General features: G+C 32.0%; 1 protein-coding gene across 1 annotated transcript; it reads right to left on the reverse strand.

Annotated features, from left to right (window-relative positions):
• Positions 1-7,890: 7,890 nt before the first annotated feature.
• Positions 7,891-18,308, reverse strand: LOC126878456 (uncharacterized). Its single transcript, XM_050643831.1, has 2 exons — positions 17,389-18,308; positions 7,891-9,657 (listed from the first exon to the last, which is right to left on the reverse strand). The coding sequence occupies exons 1-2, from the start codon at positions 17,986-17,988 to the stop codon at positions 9,307-9,309; spliced, it is 951 nt and encodes a 316-aa protein (XP_050499788.1). The 5' UTR covers positions 17,989-18,308; the 3' UTR covers positions 7,891-9,306.
• Positions 18,309-23,576: the final 5,268 nt, after the last annotated feature.

Consider the following 23,576-nt stretch of genomic DNA (forward strand, 5'->3'; position numbering starts at 1 on the left):
TCGTATTTCCTAAACCTATTGTCCGATTTAAGTGATTTTTCTAATATCTTATTCTTTAACAATATCGCTGTAATATCACTGTCGCTAAAGGGGTAAATTTTCATTGCATACCGAGTGTAACAATCAAAGTTTGTTTTTTCTCCAAGTTCACATCATCCTGTGGAACATTCTAGTATTTGTTAAATACTGAAATTAAAACCCAACTATAACCTCATGTTTGCTCAACATTGTGTTTTTTATTCATTCGCTTATGTTGGATAATAAAAAAGTTAGGTACTTTAACAACTAGCCATTTTCATCAATACAGGGCGTTTTTAAATCAGTAAGGCAAACTGGCAATTCTGCTTGAAAAATAATGACAAATTGATTTATTAAAGTATGTACGCAAATGCTTAGTTTCCGATATAGAGGGTGATGAAATTTTTTTACAAACTGATGATTTATTTATTGATTTAATACCGGTTGAGATATGCAAATTAAATTTGGTGGGTTTTCAGACGTAGTTATTGCAAATTTTTTGACAAACAGCTAAGAATTTAATATTCACCATTGGCGCATATACGGGTAATATGACGGCTGATATTACCCGTATGTACGCCAATGGTGAATATTAATTTCTTAATTGTATGTCACAAAATGTACAATAACTACGTCTTAAAACCCACCAAATTTCATTTGCATATCTCAACCGGTTTTAAAGCAATAAATAAATCTTCAGTTTTTAAGAAAAAATTTAACATCCTCTATATCAGAAACGAGGCATTTGCGGACATACGTTTATAAAGCACACTGCCATTATTTTTTCATGCAGAATTACCCCTTAAAGTTTGCCATACTTATTTAAAAACACTCTGTATTGATGAAAAACATGGCTGGTTGTTTAAGTACCTAACTTTTTGTATTATCCAACATAAGCAAATGAATCAGAAAACACAATGTTGAGAAAACATGAGGGAATAGTTGGGTTTTAATTTCAGTATTTTACAAATGCTAGAATATTCCACAGGGTGATGCAAACTTTGAGAAAAAAAAACGGTTTAATTCATACACCCGGTATACAAGGAAAATTTACCCGTTTAGTAACAATGGTATTACGGATATATTGCTAAAGAATAAAGCTATAACATATTAAAAAAATCACTTAAATCGGACAACAGGTTTAGGAAACATGAGACATCAAAATGGCCCATTTTTAAGGTGGGCGGTTAATTTTGGCCCAGAGTGTAAATATATATCAGAGTTGTTGGAAGATATCTGAACTACATAATATACAGAATCCTACCAAAGTTGATCCTACTGACATTATTAATGAACCATTCGAAACGTGGATTGGATGTTGAAGGATGTTGAAAATACCTTGGACGGCAAGGGAAACTAACGAGGAACTAGTAAGAAGGATTAACAAAATTTGTTGACATTAATATGTTTGATATTACTGAGAAGTACTTAAGCCTGTTAAAGACCGGAAAATGTCTTATCTGGGACATATTATATTGAGAGGAAATAAACATAGAATCATCATCACCAAGGCCTTTCATTCCTGATTTTTTACCGAATTAGAGCTCTCTATTTATTGCGGTAAACTACTCCGTATTCTTCTTGCGAATTGTCAAAGTTTATTGGATGACTTGGCTTTCGTAACTGTACTGTTAGGATAGTTTAATAAATAGGTGCCAGAGTTACAAAACACATAAGACAGGACTAGAATGACAGGGTATGTCCATGTTAGCCAAGCTGATGTAAAGATCTACGTTTTAATGTTAAGAGTAAGGGTATTATTTATAACTCCTCTTTGATAACACGACATGATGGCAGCTGGTACTTTGTTTTGTTAACATTAAACAAGCAAAGAATGACGAACGTGAACTGTGGTTCAGACATAACCTATAAATCAGAGATGAATGAAAATGGAGACACCTACCAATAAAGAAGTGTTTGCGAACATTTTGGCTCCAAGCGAATCTGATTTTATACAGCCCCAGACATGGCCGCAATGGAAGAAAAGAGTATATCTCTATATGTCTGTAAGCGGATTTGGAAACAAATGTGACAAGGATAAATTAGACCTATTGTTGTACTCAATGGGAAATGAAGCGGAAGATATTTTACTTTAAAATCAACCAGGGGAGAATGCATCCTTCTAAGATATTATGCAGATTTTCGACAATCCTTTTATTCCCCGGCGAAATAAAATCTTTAAGAGATTTATTTCAATTTAATTCAAGGGTACAAAGGCCAGGAAAACCTGTAGGAAACTTTATTTCAAGTTTACATACTCTTGCAGAGCACTGTAGCTATGGAGCTCTTAAGGATGAGTTAGTTCGTGACAGGATTGTTATCGCAATAGCTGATAAAAAGGGGAGCGAAATAATGCAACTAAATGATGGTTTGACACTAGAGAAGGTAATACAAATAGCACGCAAGGCTGACCTTTAAGATAGTCAAAATAGAATTATGAGACAGAAGCAGTCAGTTAGTGCAGTTAAACAGGACTACAGGGAACGTAGCGATAAAAGACATCAAGGAAATGGGTTTTCTAAACAAGAAACAACTCGTGAGAAAGTTAAGGAAGAGTACACAGATGTGGATACTGTTGCATACCTACATGTAAAAATAGGGAGAAATGTCCAGCCAAGAATGCAGATCTTGTTCACGTAGAGGTCACTGGAGTGTGATGTGCAGGAAGAAAGCTGTCAGAGCTGTTAAGTGTTCAAGGTCCACCAGTAGCAATAGTACAGAGGCCGAAGGAAGGGAAAACAAAAAAAAAAGGAAAAACACAAAAATAAAAAGGGAAAGACACAAAAAATAGCTTTAGAACAACATTAAGTAAACCAAGTGGTACACACAGATTCCTATATTGGCCAAGTGTACATAGACATCTTATTGGATGACAAATTCAAGGTACCTCTCTCTGTGGATATATGAGCAGATATTAACTATTTTCCCTTCGAAAAATTACTTCCAGAATATGTGGGTAAAATTGTGGTATGTGATGAAATTGGTGTAGCGGTCGATCATAAATTGGACACAGTGGGTAAGCTACATATAAAATTTTCTTATGAAGGTTTTACAAATTATGGAACAATATATTGTATTAGGAAGTTGAGACAACCTATATTGAGCAGACAGTCAATCATTAGGTTTAATGTTTTTTTTTAATTTTTTAAATGTAAGCTAAAACAGTTGCTAAAACAGTTCCTGGTATTTTGAAAATATCAAATACAATTAAGTCAGATGCTAAACCTTCTCTACAGAGCGTTCCCAGAGCCGCCTCTTTACCTTTATTACCAAAATTAAGAATTGAAATTGATAGATTGCTAAAATTAGGGATATAATTGAACCTATTGAAGAGCCTACTTCTTGGGTCAGTCCAATTGTTTGTATGGACAATGGAGATTGTGTACGGCTTTGTGGTGACTATACAAAACTTAAAGATATTTTCTCGCGTTATGGTATCCCAGAGGAAGTTAGATCCGACTGTGGTACTCAATTTTCATCAAAATTTATAAAATTTTCAAAAGAAAATTTTAATTTTTGTTCCTAAGACGAGCAGTCCGCACTGGCCACAGAGCAACGGTGGGATCGAACGAACTGTACAAATTGCAAAAATATTAATTCAGAAAAATAAAAAAGAGGACCTAAGTTTGGCATTGTTAGCATACAGACGTCTTCTTCTTTAAGTGCCATCTCCGCGGCGGTTATCGGCAATCATCATAGCTATTCGTATTTTTGAGACAGCTGCTCTGAAAAGTTCATTTCGATGTACATCCGTACCACTCTCTCAGGTTGCGCAGCCACGATATTCTGCATCTCCCTATGCTTCTCTTTCCTTTAATCTTTCCCTGCATGATCAATTGGAGCAAGCTGTATCTCTCTCCACGTGTAATATGTCCGAGATATTCCAATTTTCTTGTTTTGATATTTAGGATTTCCATTTCTTTATTCATCTTTCTCAGAATCTCTTTGTTTGTGACATGTTATGTCCACGATATTTCCAGAATTCTTCTGTACACCCACAGCTCGAATGATTTTAGTTTTTTCATTGATGCAGCATTCAAGGTCCAAGCTTCAATTCCATAAAACAAAGTCGAGAAAACGTAGCACCTCGCCAACCTAACTCTTAGATCCAACTTCAAATCTCTTATGCAGAGCACTTTTCTCATTTTGTTAAAATTTTCTCTAGCCGTTTCTATCCTGATTTTGATTTCCTGTAAGTAATCTCCTGTGGAGTTGATCATTTTCCCCAATAGTTTCAGCTAAGATGACAGTGTCATCCGCATATCTAATGTTGTTAATGGGAACTCGATTGACCTTTATTCCAGCTGTTTCACCCTCAAGAGCTTTTTTCAAGATCTCTTCCGAGTAGGCATTAAAAGAATTGGCGACAACACGCATCCCTGTCTCACTCCACGTCTGATTTCAATTTCCCCTGACAGCTGATCGTTAACACGTACTTTTGTTCGTTGCTTGTAATATAAATTCGATATAATCCTGAGGTCATTGTAGTCCAGCTTCTTTGTTTCCAGGACATGCATTAATTGTTTATGTCGTACTTTGTCGAATGCTTTATTATACTCAATAAAACACGCATGTATATCTTGATTGACGTCCAGACACCTTTGTATAAGTCTTTTAAGTGAAAAAAGAGCTTCACGAATTCCCAGGCCTTTGCGAAACCCAAATTGCGTATCATTAATGTCTATGTCCAGTTTATGATATATTCGGTTATGGATGACTTCCGTTAGCAACTTTAGCACATGGGACATCAAACTGACAGTGCGGTAGTCGCCGCATTCTGTTGCGTTTTTCTTTTTAGGGAGGCAAATAAAGATCGAAGTCAACCATTCTTTGGGTAATGTGCCTGAGCTATAAATTTTGTTCAAGTGTACCACTAAAACATCAATATGCTGCTCATCTATAATTTTTAAAAGGTCGATAGGAAGTATGTCATGTCCTGGGCTTTTTCTGTTCTTCATTGTTTTTATTTCTTGTATAATTTCTTCCTTTGTTATATCTGCACCTATTTCTCCTAAAGTAAGTTCTATGTGTTCCAGGTCCACTCTTTTATCATCGAACAGTTCATCGATGTATTCTGCCCAACGTTGTATTTTCTCATCGGTCTCTGTTATAGCAACCCCGTGTCTACCAGAAGTGCACCAGTGAGATAGTGTTTTCTTAGTCCAGCCATTTCTTAATCCAGCCATACAGATGTACGCTCCTATAATGTGGGTTTTCACCTTATGAATTATTATTGAATAGAAAATTAAGATCTTGCCCCATCTTCAAAGCTTATTAAACTTTTCAAAAGAACCAAGCATTAAAAATAAAAATATCGAAATAAAGGATAAACAAGCAAAAAACTACAATAAGCGACACAATGCCAAGGATATAGATCCTCTTAAAGTTGGTGATTTTGTGTGGGAGGTTGATATCAGGAAATATCGTCAAGTTGTTGCGATCTGTCAGGAGCCCAGGTCCTATATAATTGAAACTGAAACTGGGAAACTGAAAGTGAAACTTTAAAAGAAATAGATGACATTTGATTTGTGGCACTCTACTCTTTCCCTGTCTTTTCCATATTGTTTATTTCTTTTCGTATCTTAGTTACTACCATGTAATGGGCGATGGTTATTTATAAGAAAAAAATAAATAGCGTCAATAAATCGAACCGTGAGATTAAATCGTCTCTCTAGGTGTCTAAATCGTTAGCTAGGTGTCTCAACTTTTTCAAACTAATGATAGAATGTCATTTCTGATATACACACACCCAAACTTATATATGGAATCATCAGATATTTCATCTCACATGGTATTTGTAGACTTAAAAAAAGCATACGATACCGTTCCCAGAGAAAAAATGTTTGAGGTATTACAACAAACCACTTTAAATAGAAAATACATCCAAACAATAAAAGATCTCTATGCTAATGCAACAACAGCAATTAAAATTGGAACGAAACTTTCAAATACCTTTAAAACTTCGAAAGGCCTTTTGCAGGGATGCTGTCTGTCGCCCACTTTATTTAAAATTTACCTTACACATGTGTTAAAATATTGGACTAGGAAATGCCAAACAATGGGGATACCAGTAGGAGATTCTTATTTGTATACGTTGCTATTTGCTGACAACCAAGTTGTGATTGCTGCTGATAAAGATGACGCCAGTTACATGATTAGAAAATTGAAAGAGGAGTACCGAAAATGGGGTTTGGAAATGAGCATCGAGAAAACTGAATACCTTGTAGTCGGAGGTGATACTGAAAACTTAGAATTAGAAGGGGAATGCATAAAAGGATGTGATGAATTTAAATATCTAGGTTCTATTTTTGACAAAAACTCCACATGCGATCAAGATATAGAATATCGATTAAGTCAAGGAAGAAAAGCTATAAAACAGCTGAATGGCATTTGGTGGAGTACAGGACTGCAAAATCAGACAAAGAAAAAAATCTACCAAACTATCGTGGAAGGAATTGTCCTGTACAACTCGGAAGTGTGGGAAGTAAAAGACCGACAAAATAAAAGACTACAGGCTTTAGAAATGGACGAGCTTAGAAGAAGCTGCAGAATATCTAAACTGCAGCATATCCCAAACGAATAAATAAAAGAAAGAATGGAAGTAGAAAAGGATATTATAGACAGAATAGAACAAAAAAGATTAATATGGTACGGGCACGTCCAGAGAATGGGACCAACAAGATGGCTCAAGAAAATGATCCAGTATGCACCACCCGAGAGAAGAAAAAGAGGCAGACCGAAGAGAACATGGATACAAGATGTAGGGAAAGCAATGAACAGTAGACAACTCAATGAGGAAGATATTCGTGACCGAAAAGCATGGCGAATAGTATGCGGGAAACGGCGAATGCTGTAGAACACCCGATATATATATATATATATATATATATATATATATATATATATATATATATACATCTTTCCAACAATGTTGCGTCTTTTCGTACTTGCACCTTCTTGCGTCTCCTTGATAGCGATGAGTTACGTTCGAAACGATAGTGAATATTTGTTATAAACTGTTTATTAGTAAGGGCTGCTAATTTTGGTTTTAATAAAATATTTTTTTTAAATTCAAATTTTCATTCAATTTGCAAATGTTGCTAACTCCTTTCGGTATCCCACTTTATTAGCTCCAATTTAGTGTATATTGTATATTATTGCGTCATTACAGTGTTGCCATACTTACTTACTACAAAAAGTTCGAACACCTGTTCCCATTCATCAGCTAAATTTAGATTCCTACAAGGGAAACCAATTATAGATGCTTTAAATGGATTTTTTAACTTTGGTTACTCAATGCATTTAAAATAGATCCTCATGAATGATAATAATAATTTTATTTTATTTTAAATTGGGATTTATTTAATAGGAGTATTAATAAAACGATAATAAAAATTTTCTAGTTTTTATTCCTTGATAAAAACAACAATCATTTAAAATACAAAATTTTATTCTTTTAAATATAAACAATCATTCTTAGAGTAATGTAGAACCCAAAATTTAATAAAAAAACATGCGTTAATTTTTATTATTGCAATATGAATTTTGTATGAATACTTTAATCTTTAACCAGTTATTTTGTTCAATAGCTCAGGAAATTTATTCTTTAGTTCTTCACACTTCCCTTTTTTTGGAGGCCTTCTAGATTTGATATGATTCTTGAAAAAGTTTAGAGTGACAGACTTTTGTCTTTCTGTCCATGGAACTAGTTTTCGCGCAGTCTTATTTTTGAATGTTTTTTTTTTTTTTTTTTCGTTGTAAAAATGGTATTCTCACTTTTAGGGCAGTCAATGAGGGTATTTGGCTCCGAATTCCATCATACTACATCGATGTACTTGATATTTTTACAGTAAGTAGGGAATAGCTCAAGAAACAAAGTCTACCCTATGCCGATGTGAGCTTTTATCTTGGGGGTGGTTCTCACCCCTTCTCGAGGGTGAAAAATGTTTTGGTTAAAATAGCCACGGAAGAGGCTAGAGAACATAATTTTAAGCAAAACTGTTCTATAATTATTTTTTTAAAACTCAATACTTTTTGAGTTATTCGTACGAATTCGTATTTTTTCGTACGAATTTTTGCGAATAAATTAAAAACTATGCATCTAATAAAAAAACTATATAACATATTTCTGTAGGTTATAAAAAACAAAGAGATTCGTCCCTTCATAAATCTTCTAGTTAAAATACAAAGAGGGATATGGTAGGTAAGAAGAGTTCGTTTTTTTGCTGCATGCTCAAATCGGTGTATTCAACTTGAAATAACAGAGAAACTGTCGATTTTAGGTGTATAATGATACTAATAACTTTTGTAGTGCTTGAAAAGACCTTTAAAATGAGCAATACTAATTGTCGATTACATGCAAACTAAGCGAGATATTCTGCAAAAAATTGATGACTAATGTATTTTAAGAAGAAATGAGAAGTATATTTAACCCCTCATCCATCAGAATTTAAATACCTACATCGTTTTTCTTCTACAGTACTTTTTATTATAGTGTTATTTCTATGTTTAAAAAGTTGGACTAGATTAAAATGAATGGTTTTTGAAAAAAATAAGATCAAATTATAGAGCGCATTTTTAAATTTTCTTAGAAATCTTCCTTTTCCTCCATGTAACTCGAAAAAGATAAGAGATACGAAAGAAAGATATTACACAAAAATGTAGGGCTTTTTCAGATAAAAATTTCCTTTTTATTTTTCATTACTCTATCTCTTATCATTTTCAAGTTACATGGAGAAAAAGGAAAATTTTTAAGAAAATTTAAAAATGCGCTCTAAAATTTGATCTTTGTTTTTTCAAAAATCATTCATTTTAAACCCGTCCAACTTTTTGAACATAGAAATAACACTATAATAAAAGGTATTTTGGAGGGAAAATTATGCATTTACATTTTGGTGGATGTGGGTTAAAATTACTTCTCATTTTTTCTAAAAATACATTAGTTATCAATTTTGTTTGCATCATATCTCGCTCAGTTTTAATGTAATGGACCTTTAATATAGCTCATTGTAAAGGTCTTTTCAAGCACCTCAAAAGATATTAGTAGCATTATACACCTAAAATCGACCGTTTCTCTGTTATTTCAAGTTGAATACACCAATTTGAGAATGTACCAAAAAACAAAATATTTTCACCTACCATATCTCTTTTTTGTATAACTGGAAGATTTAATAAGGCAAGTCTCTCTTTGTTTTTTCATAACCTACAAAAATGTTTAATATAGTTTTCTTAGTTAGATGCATAGTTTTTAAGGTATTCGCAAAAAACCGTTCGAAAAGGTATTATGCTTCAATTAAAATGGCCAATTTTCAACCACGAATATCTCAAAAAGTATTGAGTTTTCAAAAAAAAATTATGGAACAGTTTTTGCTTAGAATTAGGTTCTCTAGCGAATTCCGTGGTAATTTTAACCAAAAAATTTTCCACCCTTAAGAAGGGGTGGGAACCACCCCCAAGATAAAAGCACACATCGGCATAGGGTAGACTTTGAATTAGGAGATAAGTAGAAGCTAGGCCCAAAATTTCATTAAAATCCATGCAGTAGGATAGAATTCGGAGGTAATATCCTATTCTTGCTCCCATTGACTGGCGTATTTGACTAGTTGATGGTTCACTATCATCATGTAGCAAACACTTTAACTCATCGTCACCATCAACATCGCTTTTAGAAAAGTTATCTTCCAAAAGATTTTTGTCCATATCAATTTCTACTTCATCTAAAGATTTTCATTTGAATTTGTTGGCTGTTCCCTTCTCCATTACCATCAACAGTTTCGCTATTTTAGTAGTTTGGTAAATATCATCTGGCAGTCTGTAGGAACTTCTGTAGTTCTGTCTGTATCCCATGAAAGTAGCTAATTGTTCAATCTCTCCATCAGATAAATTTAATAATTGTGATAAAGTTGCCAGATGCTTACGCAAACGAGCCGATGTTATATAAGTAGGATCTTTCGCAACGGATAATTTTGCGTGCTCTCCTAATATTTTGTAACTGATTAAATGTAAAGAAGATTTAACAGGAGCAAATAGGTAAGGATTATCCCTTGGTACAAATTCATTTCTAACCGCAAGCAAAGTATCGATATGATTTTGTACCTCGGGGTTGAACAAAACTGGAACACCCCTGCCCCTCTTACCTCTAATGGCTACTGTCTTCATTGAACTTAATAGTTTTTTTTTCAGAAGGTGAAACTGCTTTTTGAAACTCTTCATATTTTTGATTTCCGATAGAGTTAACATAAGTGTAAAAGGACATTCTCTGTAATTCTCCAGAACGTTTTCTGTTTAGCAAAATTATTCTACAATACACAGATTCAATGAGATTGTTAAACGCTTTAATATCTTCTAATTTTAGTACATTTTTGGAGTTAGTCTTTTACGGTGCATTTTCAACTGTAGTGTCACAAATAATTCTGCAGAATTTTCGTTGCATCGTCAGCAAGTTTAACTAAATGGGATCTTAGCAATTTTAGACCATTCGCTAGTGGAACTATTGTAACCTTATTCCATTTGTTAAGATTTAAATTATTAGCTGCTTGGGTTGAGGCCTCAATACTCCAGTTTGCCTCAAATAGATGAATTAAAGTTTTAAGCTATGCCTCAATTGTAGCAGTTCAAACATATAAGTATGCAGTTTGTTTCTTATAGGCAAAAGTGATTGCAAAATCGCAACATTGTTTGAGTGATCTCACTATATTCATGGCAACATTTGGAGACAAGTCTTTTTCAGGATCATAACAAGCTATTCGTTTTGTGGTTTCAACAAAGGCATCAAATACTTTGGTCGCAATGCTGAAAACATAGTGGATATAGATGGGTCTATTTTTCTCCTTTCTTTAAATATTTTGACAATTCCCTCATTTTGCGTGATGTAACTGCTATAAAATGCTTTTCTCTGTGTGTCTTCAAACAACGGGTTCCAAATGGACGAATTAGAAAGTCGTTCTTGGCTTCCATTGAAATCCTGTCCGCTCTCATCCTGAGAAACATTTCTTCTTTTAGTCGATGATCAATTTTAATGTTGGGACACATTTTTGATTGGCTAGCAAATTGTGCCCTATCTTGATTGCTTCTATTTCCACATTTTTTTCTATATCGGTATAATAGTTTGGAAGAGAAAAATCCTAAACAATTGTCACAATGAATGAGAACCCGATCTGGTACATAAGTCTGTCTAACAGCCTTGAAACAGTTTCCACCATCAGTTAAAAAATTTCCTAGAGTTTATCAAATAGACTTCTTCTTTCACATGATTTGATTGGTTTGGAGATAATTTCAGCCACATCGACTTCCATTGAATGGTTCCTTATAATATGGCGACCAAAATTAAGAACTTCCGTTTCACAGTAGTAACAATAATCTGGTTTTCTTTTGTAAGGGTGTTGAGATTACCTGTATTTCTACATTTTTGTTTATTGTAATTGTGTATATGTTCTTGTACCCCAGTTATCGTTGACTCGAGGGCTGAAACATCTTTCACTTCATGGATTAACTGGTGGTCGGTACAAGTTTCTGTGAGAATCCTGAGATTTTTTTGACTTAAATTTGTAGCACTGCTGTTATCTGAATCGGTCTCCTATAATAGAAAATATAGAATTAAAGTATATACGAGCTTTATTCGCGCAATCCGCCAAATAATTGTGTTCAGTATAAGTTATCTACTAAATAAATATCTTTGTACTGTAAAAGGTAAATAGTGCATAAATATATTCTACATCCCTAAGAAAAAGAGCTTGATTGAAAAGATTGACATGCAATTTGGTGTGCTTTTGACCTGGGGGTGAGTTTCACCCCTTCTCGAGGGTGAAAAAATATACGTTCAAAATAAGTCCGGAAATGAAACTGACTAATTATAAACAACTTCGGTTCTATAGAAAGGGGAAAAAAATGATGTATGTATGAGGTCTCTAGACCCAGCAGAAGCCGAGTTCTAGCTAATGAAAAATAGGATATTCGTCAAATTCCAAAACAAATATTTCAACTTGAAATATCCAAAAATTAAAAAGGTTTCTGAGGAAAACTCATTACAACTTTTGTAAAGTGTTAAAAAAATCTTTATTTCTGTTTATAAATGAGTTTCTAGCATCAACCGTAAGCAAGTTACGCTCAAAATAAAGTTGGTAACTTTTTTTATAAAAAAAAAAATGTGAAAATCACCCCATAATTAGCATCTAAAATAAAATTAATCGTTACCGCTTCACAAGTTCCTTTACTCGTGCACGTATTGTTTATATGGTCTGTTAGTTCATCGGTTCAATGTGCTTATTTTTAAAAGAGCTGTAGTAGAGAGGGCTTGAACGAATCACTAATCACGAGTGTATGCAAATAATTTTAAACAGCCATATCTGAATCCATTTTTGTCTTACTGAAAATCAAAAAAAAGTATTCAAAAAAGCAAAGCTTACAAATTTTTGTTCTTTGAGGTTTTTGGTGCCTATCAATAATAATTTGTAACTTATTTTGAAAAAAAAAACATGATTTTGTCAAAATTAAAAATTAAGAAAATTTTACTTTATTTCCAACTTTTTCAAAGATAAACACTTTGAACCGATGAAACTTACAGATCATCAAAATAATACATAAGTAAAGCAACTTGTGAAGCGGTAACGATTAATTTTCTTTGAGATCCTAATTACGGGGTGGTTATCCCATTGTTTTTTTTTTCAAAAAAGACGGACTAACTTTATTTTGAGCGTAACTTGCTTACTTTTGATGTTAGGAACTTAAAAAAACGAAAATAAAGCTACTTTTAAACTTTTCCTCAAAAGTTTCTCCATTTTTTTTATTATTTCACGTTGAAATATTGATTTGGAATTTGACGAATATGAAACTATTTTTCATTGGCTACAAAACTGCTTATGCTGGGTCTAGAGGCCCCATACATACACCGTTTTTTCACTTTGTATAAGCTGTATTTCTGCTAAAAGTATTTTTTTTCCGATAAAATATTCACTTTTTGAGTTATCTGCGAAAAACCATCTAAAAACATGTTTTTTTTTGTTGAAAAATGAACATATTCACTCGCAAATAACTCGAAAAATATTGACTTGTGAAAAAGGCTATAGAACAAAAGTACTTGCTTAAAAATAGTCAATTTATCCATCACCGGCCTTTTTTTAAAGCATGTTTTTTCACCCCCGAGAAGGAGTGAAACTCATCCCTAGGGCAAAAGCACACATCGGCACAATATCACTTTCTTTCTTAGCCTTGTTAGCTATGTGTATGCCAAATTTCATGTCAATATAAACGGTTGTTTAAAATTTGGAGCAAAAACCGTGAGTAAATGGATTTATTTTTAGTAAGAGTACATTATTCCTTTGAAATGATATATGTACCTATTTTACAATTATTGAAACTTAAAACAAGTGGTCACAAAAATGATTGCAATGACGTCCAAATATTTGAATATTTACCATTTTTTTTTTAAATTACAAAAAATTAATTTTTAATTTAATGCTGTGCTAGTAAGTTTATTTCAATTTATCCAATAAATGAAAACAGTAACTGATTTCTTTAAAAATGTACTTAACAAAGTTGTGCATTTAACTTCTTTAACTGATTAAGTAATTACTGAATTGATAAATATTATCAAAAATATTTTTAATATATTTTACTCTTTTAGTGCATAGGCTAATAAATAATCTCGAAATCAAAAAGAAAAAATAATTAAAAATTTTTCCCTTCTAATAAAAATATTAACATAGAAATTCACTTACCTATTTGTTTGAGGATTAAAAGAACACAATAAATATACGACGCAATAAGCAACAGGACGAACAAGTTGATATATTATATTAAAATCAACGAGAAACAAACCGCCGAAAACAAACTAGCCAAGGTCGAAAGATTCTGTTATGTTCTAAAAATAGATACTCTGGGCAACGTTGTCATATCTCCTATTTTGACGCAATAATGTTCTAAAGGAAACGAAGTATACGGTAAATATGTATATTATAACCGCGCCACTTTCGTCAACTCGCTGAACTAACATTATTCATTTGATTACAAGTTTAGAATATTATTGCGTCTCACGATTTTTAGGAGAAGTTTAATATCTCAGAAATCTAACTAGAGAGCGGCATGACGTTTTGGGCTATTGGTAAATATAGAAATCTGCATTTAACTAAGGCGCCATTTTTAAGTAGAAGTAGTGGGAAGTCCATAAAATCAGGATAGTTTTATTGCGTCCAATATTCGGACGTAATAGTTCGAAGGACGCAACATTCAATGCTACGGTATATAATATGGAAGCAATAATGATATAAATATGAATATATATATATATATCAAACAAATGAAATAGAGAATGTGGAAAAATCCCCTTACGAATAACTCACACATCCACTATATCTGGCTGGGAAAATTTTTTCGAATAGAATCAAAGATCCAAACACCAGTTCTTAGAAATGTGTTTCGCCCTCTTCAACCTCTCTGGGCTTATCAATAAAGATGAGAGGTTGAATATCTTTAGACACATTCCATTTTTGATTTCGTACGAGTGGTCGTTAAACCAGTACCTGTGGATCTTTTGATCACTGAGTGTGTTTCAAAGATCTACATCTTTTGTTTTTTCATATATATATATATATATATATATATATGTATATATATATATATATATATATATATATATATATATATATATATATATATATATATATATATATATATATACATCTTTCCAACAATGTTGCGTCTTTTCGTACTTGCACCTTCTTGCGTCTCCTTGATAGCGATGAGTTACGTTCGATTCGATAGTGAATATTTGTTATAAACTGTTTATTAATAAGGGCTGCTAATTTTGGTTTTAATAAAATATTATTTTTAAATTCAAATTTTCATTCAATTTGCAAATGTTGCTAACTCCTTTCGGTATCCCACTTTATTAGCTCCAATTTAGTGTATATTGTATATTATTGCGTCATTACAGTGTTGCCATACTTACTTACTACAAAAAGTTCGAACACCTGTTCTCATTCATCAGCTAAATTTAGATTCCTACAAGGGAAACCAATTATAGATGTTTAAATGGACTTTTTAACTTTGGTTACTCAATGCATTTAAAATAGATCCTCATGAATGATAATAATAATTTTATTTTATTTTAAATTGGGATTTATTTAATAGGAGTATTAATAAAACGATAAAAAAAATTTTCTAGTTTTTATTCCTTGATAAAAACAACAATCATTTAAAATACAAAATTTTATTCTTTTAAATATAAACAATGATTCTTAGAGTAATGTAAAACCCAAAATTTAATAAAAAAAACATGCGTTAATTTTTATTATTGCAATATGAATTTTGTAGGAATACTTTATTCTTTAACCAGTTATTTTGTTCAATAGCTCAGGAAATTTATTCTTTAGTTCTTCACACTTACCTTTTTTTGGAGGCCTTCTAGATTTGATATGATTCTTGAAAAAGTTTAGAGTGACAGACTTTTGTCTTTCTGTCCATGGAACTAGTTTTCGCGCAGTCTTATTTTTGAATGTTTTATTTTTTTTTTTTCGTTGTAAAAATGGTATTCTCACTTTTAGGGCAGTCAATGAGGGTATTTGGCTCCGAATTCCATCCTACTACATCGATTTACTTGATATTTTTACAGTAAGTAGGGAATAGCTCAAGAAACAAAGTCTACCCTATGCCGATGTGAGCTTTTATCTTGGGGGTGGTTCTCACCCCTTCTCGAGGGTGAAAAATGTTTTGGTTAAAATAGCCACGGAAGAGGCTAGAGAACATAATTTTAAGCAAAACTGTTCTATAATTATTTTTTTAAAACTCAATACTTTTTGAGTTATTCGTACGAATTCGTATTTTTTCGTACGAATTTTTGCGAATAAATTAAAAACTATCCATCTAATAAAAAAACTATATAACATAATTCTGTAGGTTATAAAAAACAAAGAGATTCGTCCCTTCATAAATCTTCTAGTTAAAATACAAAGAGGGATATGGTAGGTAAGAAGAGTTCGTTTTTTTGCTGCATGCTCAAATCGGTGTATTCAACTTGAAATAACAGAGAAACTGTCGATTTTAGGTGTATAATGATACTAATAACTTTTGTAGTGCTTGAAAAGACCTTTAAAATGAGCAATACTAATTGTTGATTACATGCAAACTAAGCGAGATATTCTGCAAAAAATTGATGACTAATGTATTTTAAGAAGAAATGAGAAGTATATTTAACCCCTCATCCATCAGAATTTAAATACCTACATCGTTTTTCTTCTACAATACTTTTTATTATAGTGTTATTTCTATGTTTAAAAAGTTGGACTAGATTAAAGTGAATGGTTTTTGAAAAAAATAAGATCAAATTATAGAGCGCATTTTTAAATTTTCTTAGAAATCTTCCTTTTCCTCCATGTAACTCGAAAAAGATAAGAGATACGAAAGAAAGATATTACACAAAAATGTAGGGATTTTTCAGATAAAAATTTCCTTTTTATTTTTCCTTACTCTATCTCTTATCATTTTCAAGTTACATGGAGAAAAAGGAAAATTTTTAAGAAAATTTAAAAATGCGTTTTAAAATTTGATCTTTGTTTTTTCAAAAACCATTCATTTTAAACCCGTCCAACTTTTTGAACATAGAAATAACACTATAACAAAAGGTATTTTGGAGAGAAAATTATGCATTTACATTTTGGTGGATGTGGGTTAAAATTACTTCTCATTTTTTCTAAAAATACATTAGTTATCAATTTTGTTTGCATCATATCTCGCTCAGTTTTAATGTAATGGACCTTTAATATAGCTCATTGTAAAGGTCTTTTCAAGCACCTCAAAAGATATTATTAGCATTATACACCTAAAATCGACCGTTTTTCTGTTATTTCAAGTTGAATACACCAATTTGAGAATGTACCAAAAAACAAAATATTTTCACCTACCATATCTCTTTTTTGTATAACTGGAAGATTTAATAAGGCAAGTCTCTCTTTGTTTTTTTATAACCTACAAAAATGTTTAATATAGTTTTCTTAGTTAGATGCATAGTTTTTAAGGTATTCGCAAAAACCGTCCGAAAAGGGTTTTCAACCACGAATATCTCAAAAAGTATTGAGTTTTCAAAAAAAAATTATGGAACAGTTTTTGCTTAGAATTAGGTTCTCTACCAAATTCCGTGGTAATTTTAACCAAAAAATTTTCCACCCTTAAGAAGGGGTGGGAACCACCCCCAAGATAAAAGCACACATCGGCATAGGGTAGACTTTGAATTAGGAGATAAGTAGAAGCTAGGCCCAAAATTTCATTAAAATCCATGCAGTAGGATAGAATTTGGAGGTAATATCCTATTCTTGCTCCCATTGACTGGCGTATTTGACTAGTTGATGGTTCACTATCATCATGTAGCAAACACTTAACCTCATCGTCACCATCAACATCGCTTTCAGAAAAGTTATCTTCCAAAAGATTTTTGTCCATATCAATTTCTACTTCATCTAAAGATTTTCCTTTGAATTTGTTGGCTGTTCCCTTCTCCATTACCATCAACAGTTTCGCTATTTTAGTAGTTTGGTAAATATCATCTGGCAGTCTGTAGGAACTTCTGTAGTTCTGTCTGTATCCCATGAAAGTAGCTAATTGTTCAATCTCTCCATCAGATAAATTTAATAATTGTGATAAAGTTGCCAGATGCTTACGCAAACGAGCCGATGTTATATAAGTAGGATCTTTCGCAACGGATAATTTTGCGTGCTCTCCTAATATTTTGTAACTGATTAAATGTGAAGAAGATTTAACAGGAGCAAATAGGTAAGGATTATCCCTTGGTACAAATTCATTTCTAACCGCAAGCAAAGTATCGATATGATTTTGTACCTCGGGGTTGAACAAAACTGGAACACCCCTGCCCCTCTTACCTCTAATGGCTACTGTCTTCATTGAACTTAATAGTTTTTTTTTCAGAAGGTGAAACTGCTTTTTGAAACTCTTCATATTTTTGATTTCCGATAGAGTTAACATAAGTGTAAAAGGACATTCTCTGTAATTCTCCAGAACGTTTTCTGTTTAGCAAAATTATTCTACAGTACACAGATTCAATGAGATTGTTAAACGCTTTAATATCTTCTAATTTTAGTACATTTTTGGAGTTAGTCTTTTGCGGTGCATTTTCAACTGTAGTGTCACAAATAATTCTGCAGAATTTTCGTTGCATCGTCAGCAAGTTTAACTAAATGGGATCTTAGCAATTTTAGACCATTCGCTAGTGGAACTATTGTAACCTTATTCCATTTGTTAAGATTTAAATTATTAGCTGCTTGGGTTGAGGCCTCAATACTCCAGTTTGCTTCAAATAGATGAATTAAAGTTTTAAGCTATGCCTCAATTGTAACAGTTGAAACAGATAAGTATGCAGTTTGTTTCTTATAGGCAAAAGTGATTGCAAAATCGCAACATTGTTTGAGTGATCTCATGGCATATATTCATGGCAACATTTGGAGACAAGTCTTTTTCAGGATCATAACAAGCTATTCGTTTTGTGGTTTCAACAAAGGCATCAAATACTTTGGTCGCAATGCTGAAAACATAGTGGATATAGATGGGTCTATTTTTCTCCTTTCTTTAAATATTTTTGACAATTCCCTCATTTTGCGTGATGTAACTGCTATAAAATGCTTTTCTCTGTGCGTCTTCAAACAACGGGTTCCAAATGGACGAATTAGAAAGTCGTTCTTGGCTTCCATTGAAATTCTGTCCGCTCTCATCCTGAGAAACATTTCTTCTTTTAGTCGATGATCAATTTTAATGTTGGGACACATTTTTGATTGGCTAGCAAATTGTGCCCTCTCTGGATTGCTTCTATTTCCACATTTTTTTCTATGTCGGTATAATAGTTTGGAAGAGAAAAATCCTAAACAATTGTCACAATGAATGAGAACCCGATCTGGTACATAAGTCTGTCTAACAGCCTTGAAAGAGTTTCCACCATCAGTTAAAAAATTTCCTAGAGTTTATCAAATAGACTTCTTCTTTCACATGATTTGATTGGTTTGGAGATAATTTCAGCCACATCGACTTCCATTGAATGGTTCCTTATAATATGGCGACAAAAATTAAGAACTTCCGTTTCACAGTAGTAAAAATAATCTGGTTTTCTTTTGTAAGGGTGTTCTAGATTACCTGTATTTCTACATTTTTGTTTATTGTAATTGTGTATATGTTCTTGTACCCCAGTTATCGTTGACTCGAGGGCTGAAACATCTTTCACTTCATAGATTAACTGGTGGTCGGTACAAGTTTCTGTGAGAATCCTGAGATTTTTTTGACTTAAGTTTGTAGCACTGCTGTTATCTGAATCGGTCTCCTATAATAGAAAATATAGAATTAAAGTATATACGAGCTTTATTCGCACAATCCGCCAAATAATTTTGTTCAGTATAAGTTATCTACTAAATAAATATCTTTGTACTTTAAAAGGTAAATAGTGCATAAATATATTCTACATCGCTAAGAAAAAGAGCTTGATTGAAAAGATTGACATGCAATTTGGTGTGCTTTTGACCTGGGGGTGAGTTTCACCCCTTCTCGAGGGTGAAAAAATATACGTTCAAAATAAGTCCGGAAATGAAACTGACTAATTATAAACAACTTCGGTTCTATAGAAAGGAGAAAAAAATGATGTATGCATGAGGTCTCTAGACCCAGCAGAAGCCGAGTTCTAGCTAATGAAAAATAGGATATTCGTCAAATTCCAAAACGAATATTTCAACTTGAAATATCCAAAAATTAAAAAGGTTTCTGAGGAAAACTCATTACAACTTTTGTAAAGTGTTAAAGAAATCTTTATTTCTGTTTATAAATGAGTTTCTAGCATCAACCGTAAGCAAGTTACGCTCAAAATAAAGCTGGTAACTTTTTTTATAAAAAAAAAATGTGAAAATAACCCCATAATTAGCATCTAAAATAAAATTAATCGTTACCGCTTCACAAGTTCCTTTACTCGTGCACGTATTGTTTATATGGTCTGTTAGTTCATCGGTTCAATGTGCTTATTTTTAAAAGAGCTGTAGTAGAGAGGGCTTGAACGAATCACTAATCACGAGTGTATGCAAATAATTTTAAACAGCCATATCTGAATCCATTTTTGTCTTACTGAAAAATCAAAAAAAAAAAGTATTCAAAAAAGCAAAGCTTACAAATTTTTGTTCTTTGAGGTTTTTGGTGCCTATCAATAATAATTTGTAACTTATTTTGAAAAAAAAACATGTTTTTGTCAAAATTAAAAATTAAGAAAATTTTACTTTATTTCCAATTTTTTCAAAGATAAACACTTTGAACCGATGAAACTTACAGATCATCAAAATAATACATAAGTAAAGCAACTTGTGAAGCGGTAACGATTAATTTTCTTTGAGATCCTAATTACGGGGTGGTTATCCCATTGTTTTTTTTTTCAAAAAAGACGGACTAACTTTATTTTGAGCGTAACTTGCTTACTTTTGATGTTATAAACTAAAAAAAAACGAAAATAAAGCTACTTTTAAACTTTTCCTCAAAAGTTTCTCCATTTTTTTTATTATTTCACGTTGAAATATTGATTTGGAATTTGACGAATATGAAACTATTTTTCATTGGCTACAAAACTGCTTATGCTGGGTCTAGAGGCCCCATACATACACCGTTTTGTCACTTTGTATAAGCTGTATTTCTGCTAAAAGTATTTTTTTTTCCGATAAAATATTCACTTTTTGAGTTATCTGCGAAAAACCATCTAAAAACATGTTTTTTTTTTGTTGAAAAATGAACATATTCACTCGCAAATAACTCGAAAAATATTGACTTGTGAAAAAGGCTATAGAACAAAAGTAGTAGCTTAAAAATAGTCAATTTATCCATCACCGGCCTTTTTTTTAAAGCATGTTTTTTCACCCCCGAGAAGGAGTGAAACTCATCCCTAGGGCAAAAGCACACATCGGCACAATATCACTTTCTTTCTTAGCCTTGTTAGCTATGTGTATGCCAAATTTCATGTCAATATAAACGGTTGTTTAAAATTTGGAGCAAAAACCGTGAGTAAATGGATTTATTTTTAGTAAGAGTACATTATTCCTTTGAAATGATATATGTACCTATTTTTACAATTATTGAAACTTAAAACAAGTGGTCACAAAAATGATTGCAATGACGTCCAAATATTTGAATATTTACCATTTTTTTTTTAAATTACAAAAAATTACTTTTTAATTTAATGCTGTGCTAGTAAGTTTATTTCAATTTATCCAATAAATGAAAACAGTAACTGATTTCTTTAAAAATGTACTTAACAAAGTTGTGCATTTAACTTCTTTAACTGATTAAGTAATTACTGAATTGATAAATATTATCAAAAATATTTTTAATATATTTTACTCTTTTAGTGCATAGGCTAATAAATCTCGAAATCAAAAAGAAAAAATAATTAAAAATTTTTCCCTTCTAATAAAAATATTAACATAGAAATTCACTTACCTATTTGTTTGAGGATTAAAAGAACACAATAAATATACGACGCAATAAGCAACAGGACGAACAAGTTGATATATTAAAATCAACGAGAAACAAACAGCCGAAAACAAACTAGCCAAGGTCGAAAGATTCTGTTATGTTCTAAAAATAAATACTCTGGGCAACGTTGTCATATCTCCTATTTTGACGCAATAATGTTCTAAAGGAAACGAAGTATACGGTAAATATGTATATTATAACCGCGCCACTTTCGTCAACTCGCTGAACTAACATTATTCATTTGGTTACAAGTTTAGAATATTATTGCGTCTCACGATTTTTAGGAGAAGTTTAATATCTCAGAAATCTAACTAGAGAGCGGCATGACGTTTTGGGCTATGGGTAAATATAGAAATCTGCATTTAACTAAGGCGCCATTTTTAAGTAGAAGTAGTGGGAAGTCCATAAAATCAGGATGGTTTTATTGCGTCCAATATTCGGACGTAATAGTTCGAAGGACGCAACATTCAATGCTACGGTATATAATATGGAAGCAATAATGATATAAATATGAATATATATATATATATATATATATATATATATATATATATATATATATATATATATATATATATATATATATATATATATATATATATAAAGAAGTTTGGTATTATTGACTGACAATATGTAGACTTTAGTTTTTTATTGAGTTTGCAGTCATTTATTTCTAAGGGGCAGGGTAAGAGAAAGTAGCATCTTTAACTTTTGTGATATTTCTTACCCAGGAATTCCTTTTTCTATCAGACAGTCTTACGTTGATCATTTGTCTTTCCATTGCTCTTTGTGTTTTCGCAATTCTGTCCATATTCGCTTTTGTGAACTTTCCATGTTTGACATCCATATGTAAAGACCGGAAGAATACATTTGTCATAGATTTTCGTTTTTAGATATTGAGGGTATTTTTTATTCTTCAATATAAAGCTGAGCTTACCAAACGAGGCCCACGCTAACTTCGTTCGTCTCTTTATTTCTGCTATTTGGTTGTCTATATTCAATTTTATTATTTGTCCCAAGTATATGTATCATTCACTTCCTCTATTTGGTTTTGTTTAACTACGATTCTTAACACATCTTCTTGATTTGTTATTACTTTTGTTTTGCTGTAATTCATATTTAATCCAACTTTACTGGCTTCTTGGTCTAATTGTTGTATCATTATTTGTAGTTATTCCGTATTTGTAGCGATAAAGACGATACGTCAGCGTATCTTAGGTGATTTAAATATTGGCCGTTAATAATGATTCCATATTCTTCCCATTGTAATCTCTTGAAAATGTCTTCTAATGCTTGGTTAAAGAATTTCGGCGAAATCGTATCTCCCTGTCTAACGCCCCTTTTGATAGATATGAGATGTATATTCTGTTTCAAGTTGGATCGTAGTTGTGGCCTTACTATATATATTGGAGATTAGTTCTATATACCTGTAATCTACTCTGCTATTGTGTAGTGATTGTTTCACTGCCCAGTGTTCTATAGAGTCGAATGCCTTTTCAAAATCTATAAATGCCATATATATGGGTATTTGGTATTCATTCATTCATTTATATATTCATTTGGTATTTAATATATTTTTGGTTATTGGGTATTTGGTATTCAATATATTATCTATAACTTCTAAAATTTTAAAATGCACAAGCAAGTAATAATCAACAATCTAGTTCTTAACAACTTAAAATCAAATAAACAAATACCTACGAGTGTCTTTTTGACATTTTTTAATTGTCTTTCTGGCATTAGTCAAATTTAGAACTAAATTATTAAATCATATTTTTTATCATGAATTGTAAAAATTAAAACATTGAAACTTGAAAACCATTAGGATAAAGATTTTTTTAGATATTTTATGTTTTGTAGAAATGTCAAATTAAGGAACAAACCTCACGTTGTAAGTTTTTGTACTAATTTTTATGCAATGTTCTTTCATTTCGTTGTATTTATTTATAACTATATAATAATTTTAGCTAATCCTGACGAAGCAAATAAATTTTGCGAAAGCTTGATTATAACACAGAGTTTCTCTTACCCTGCCCCTTAGAAATAAATGACTGCAACCTCAATAA

The sequence above is a fragment of the Diabrotica virgifera genome, chromosome 1 (assembly GCF_917563875.1).
Source record: "Diabrotica virgifera virgifera chromosome 1, PGI_DIABVI_V3a".
In the NCBI taxonomy this organism is placed as follows: Eukaryota; Metazoa; Arthropoda; class Insecta; order Coleoptera; family Chrysomelidae; genus Diabrotica; species Diabrotica virgifera.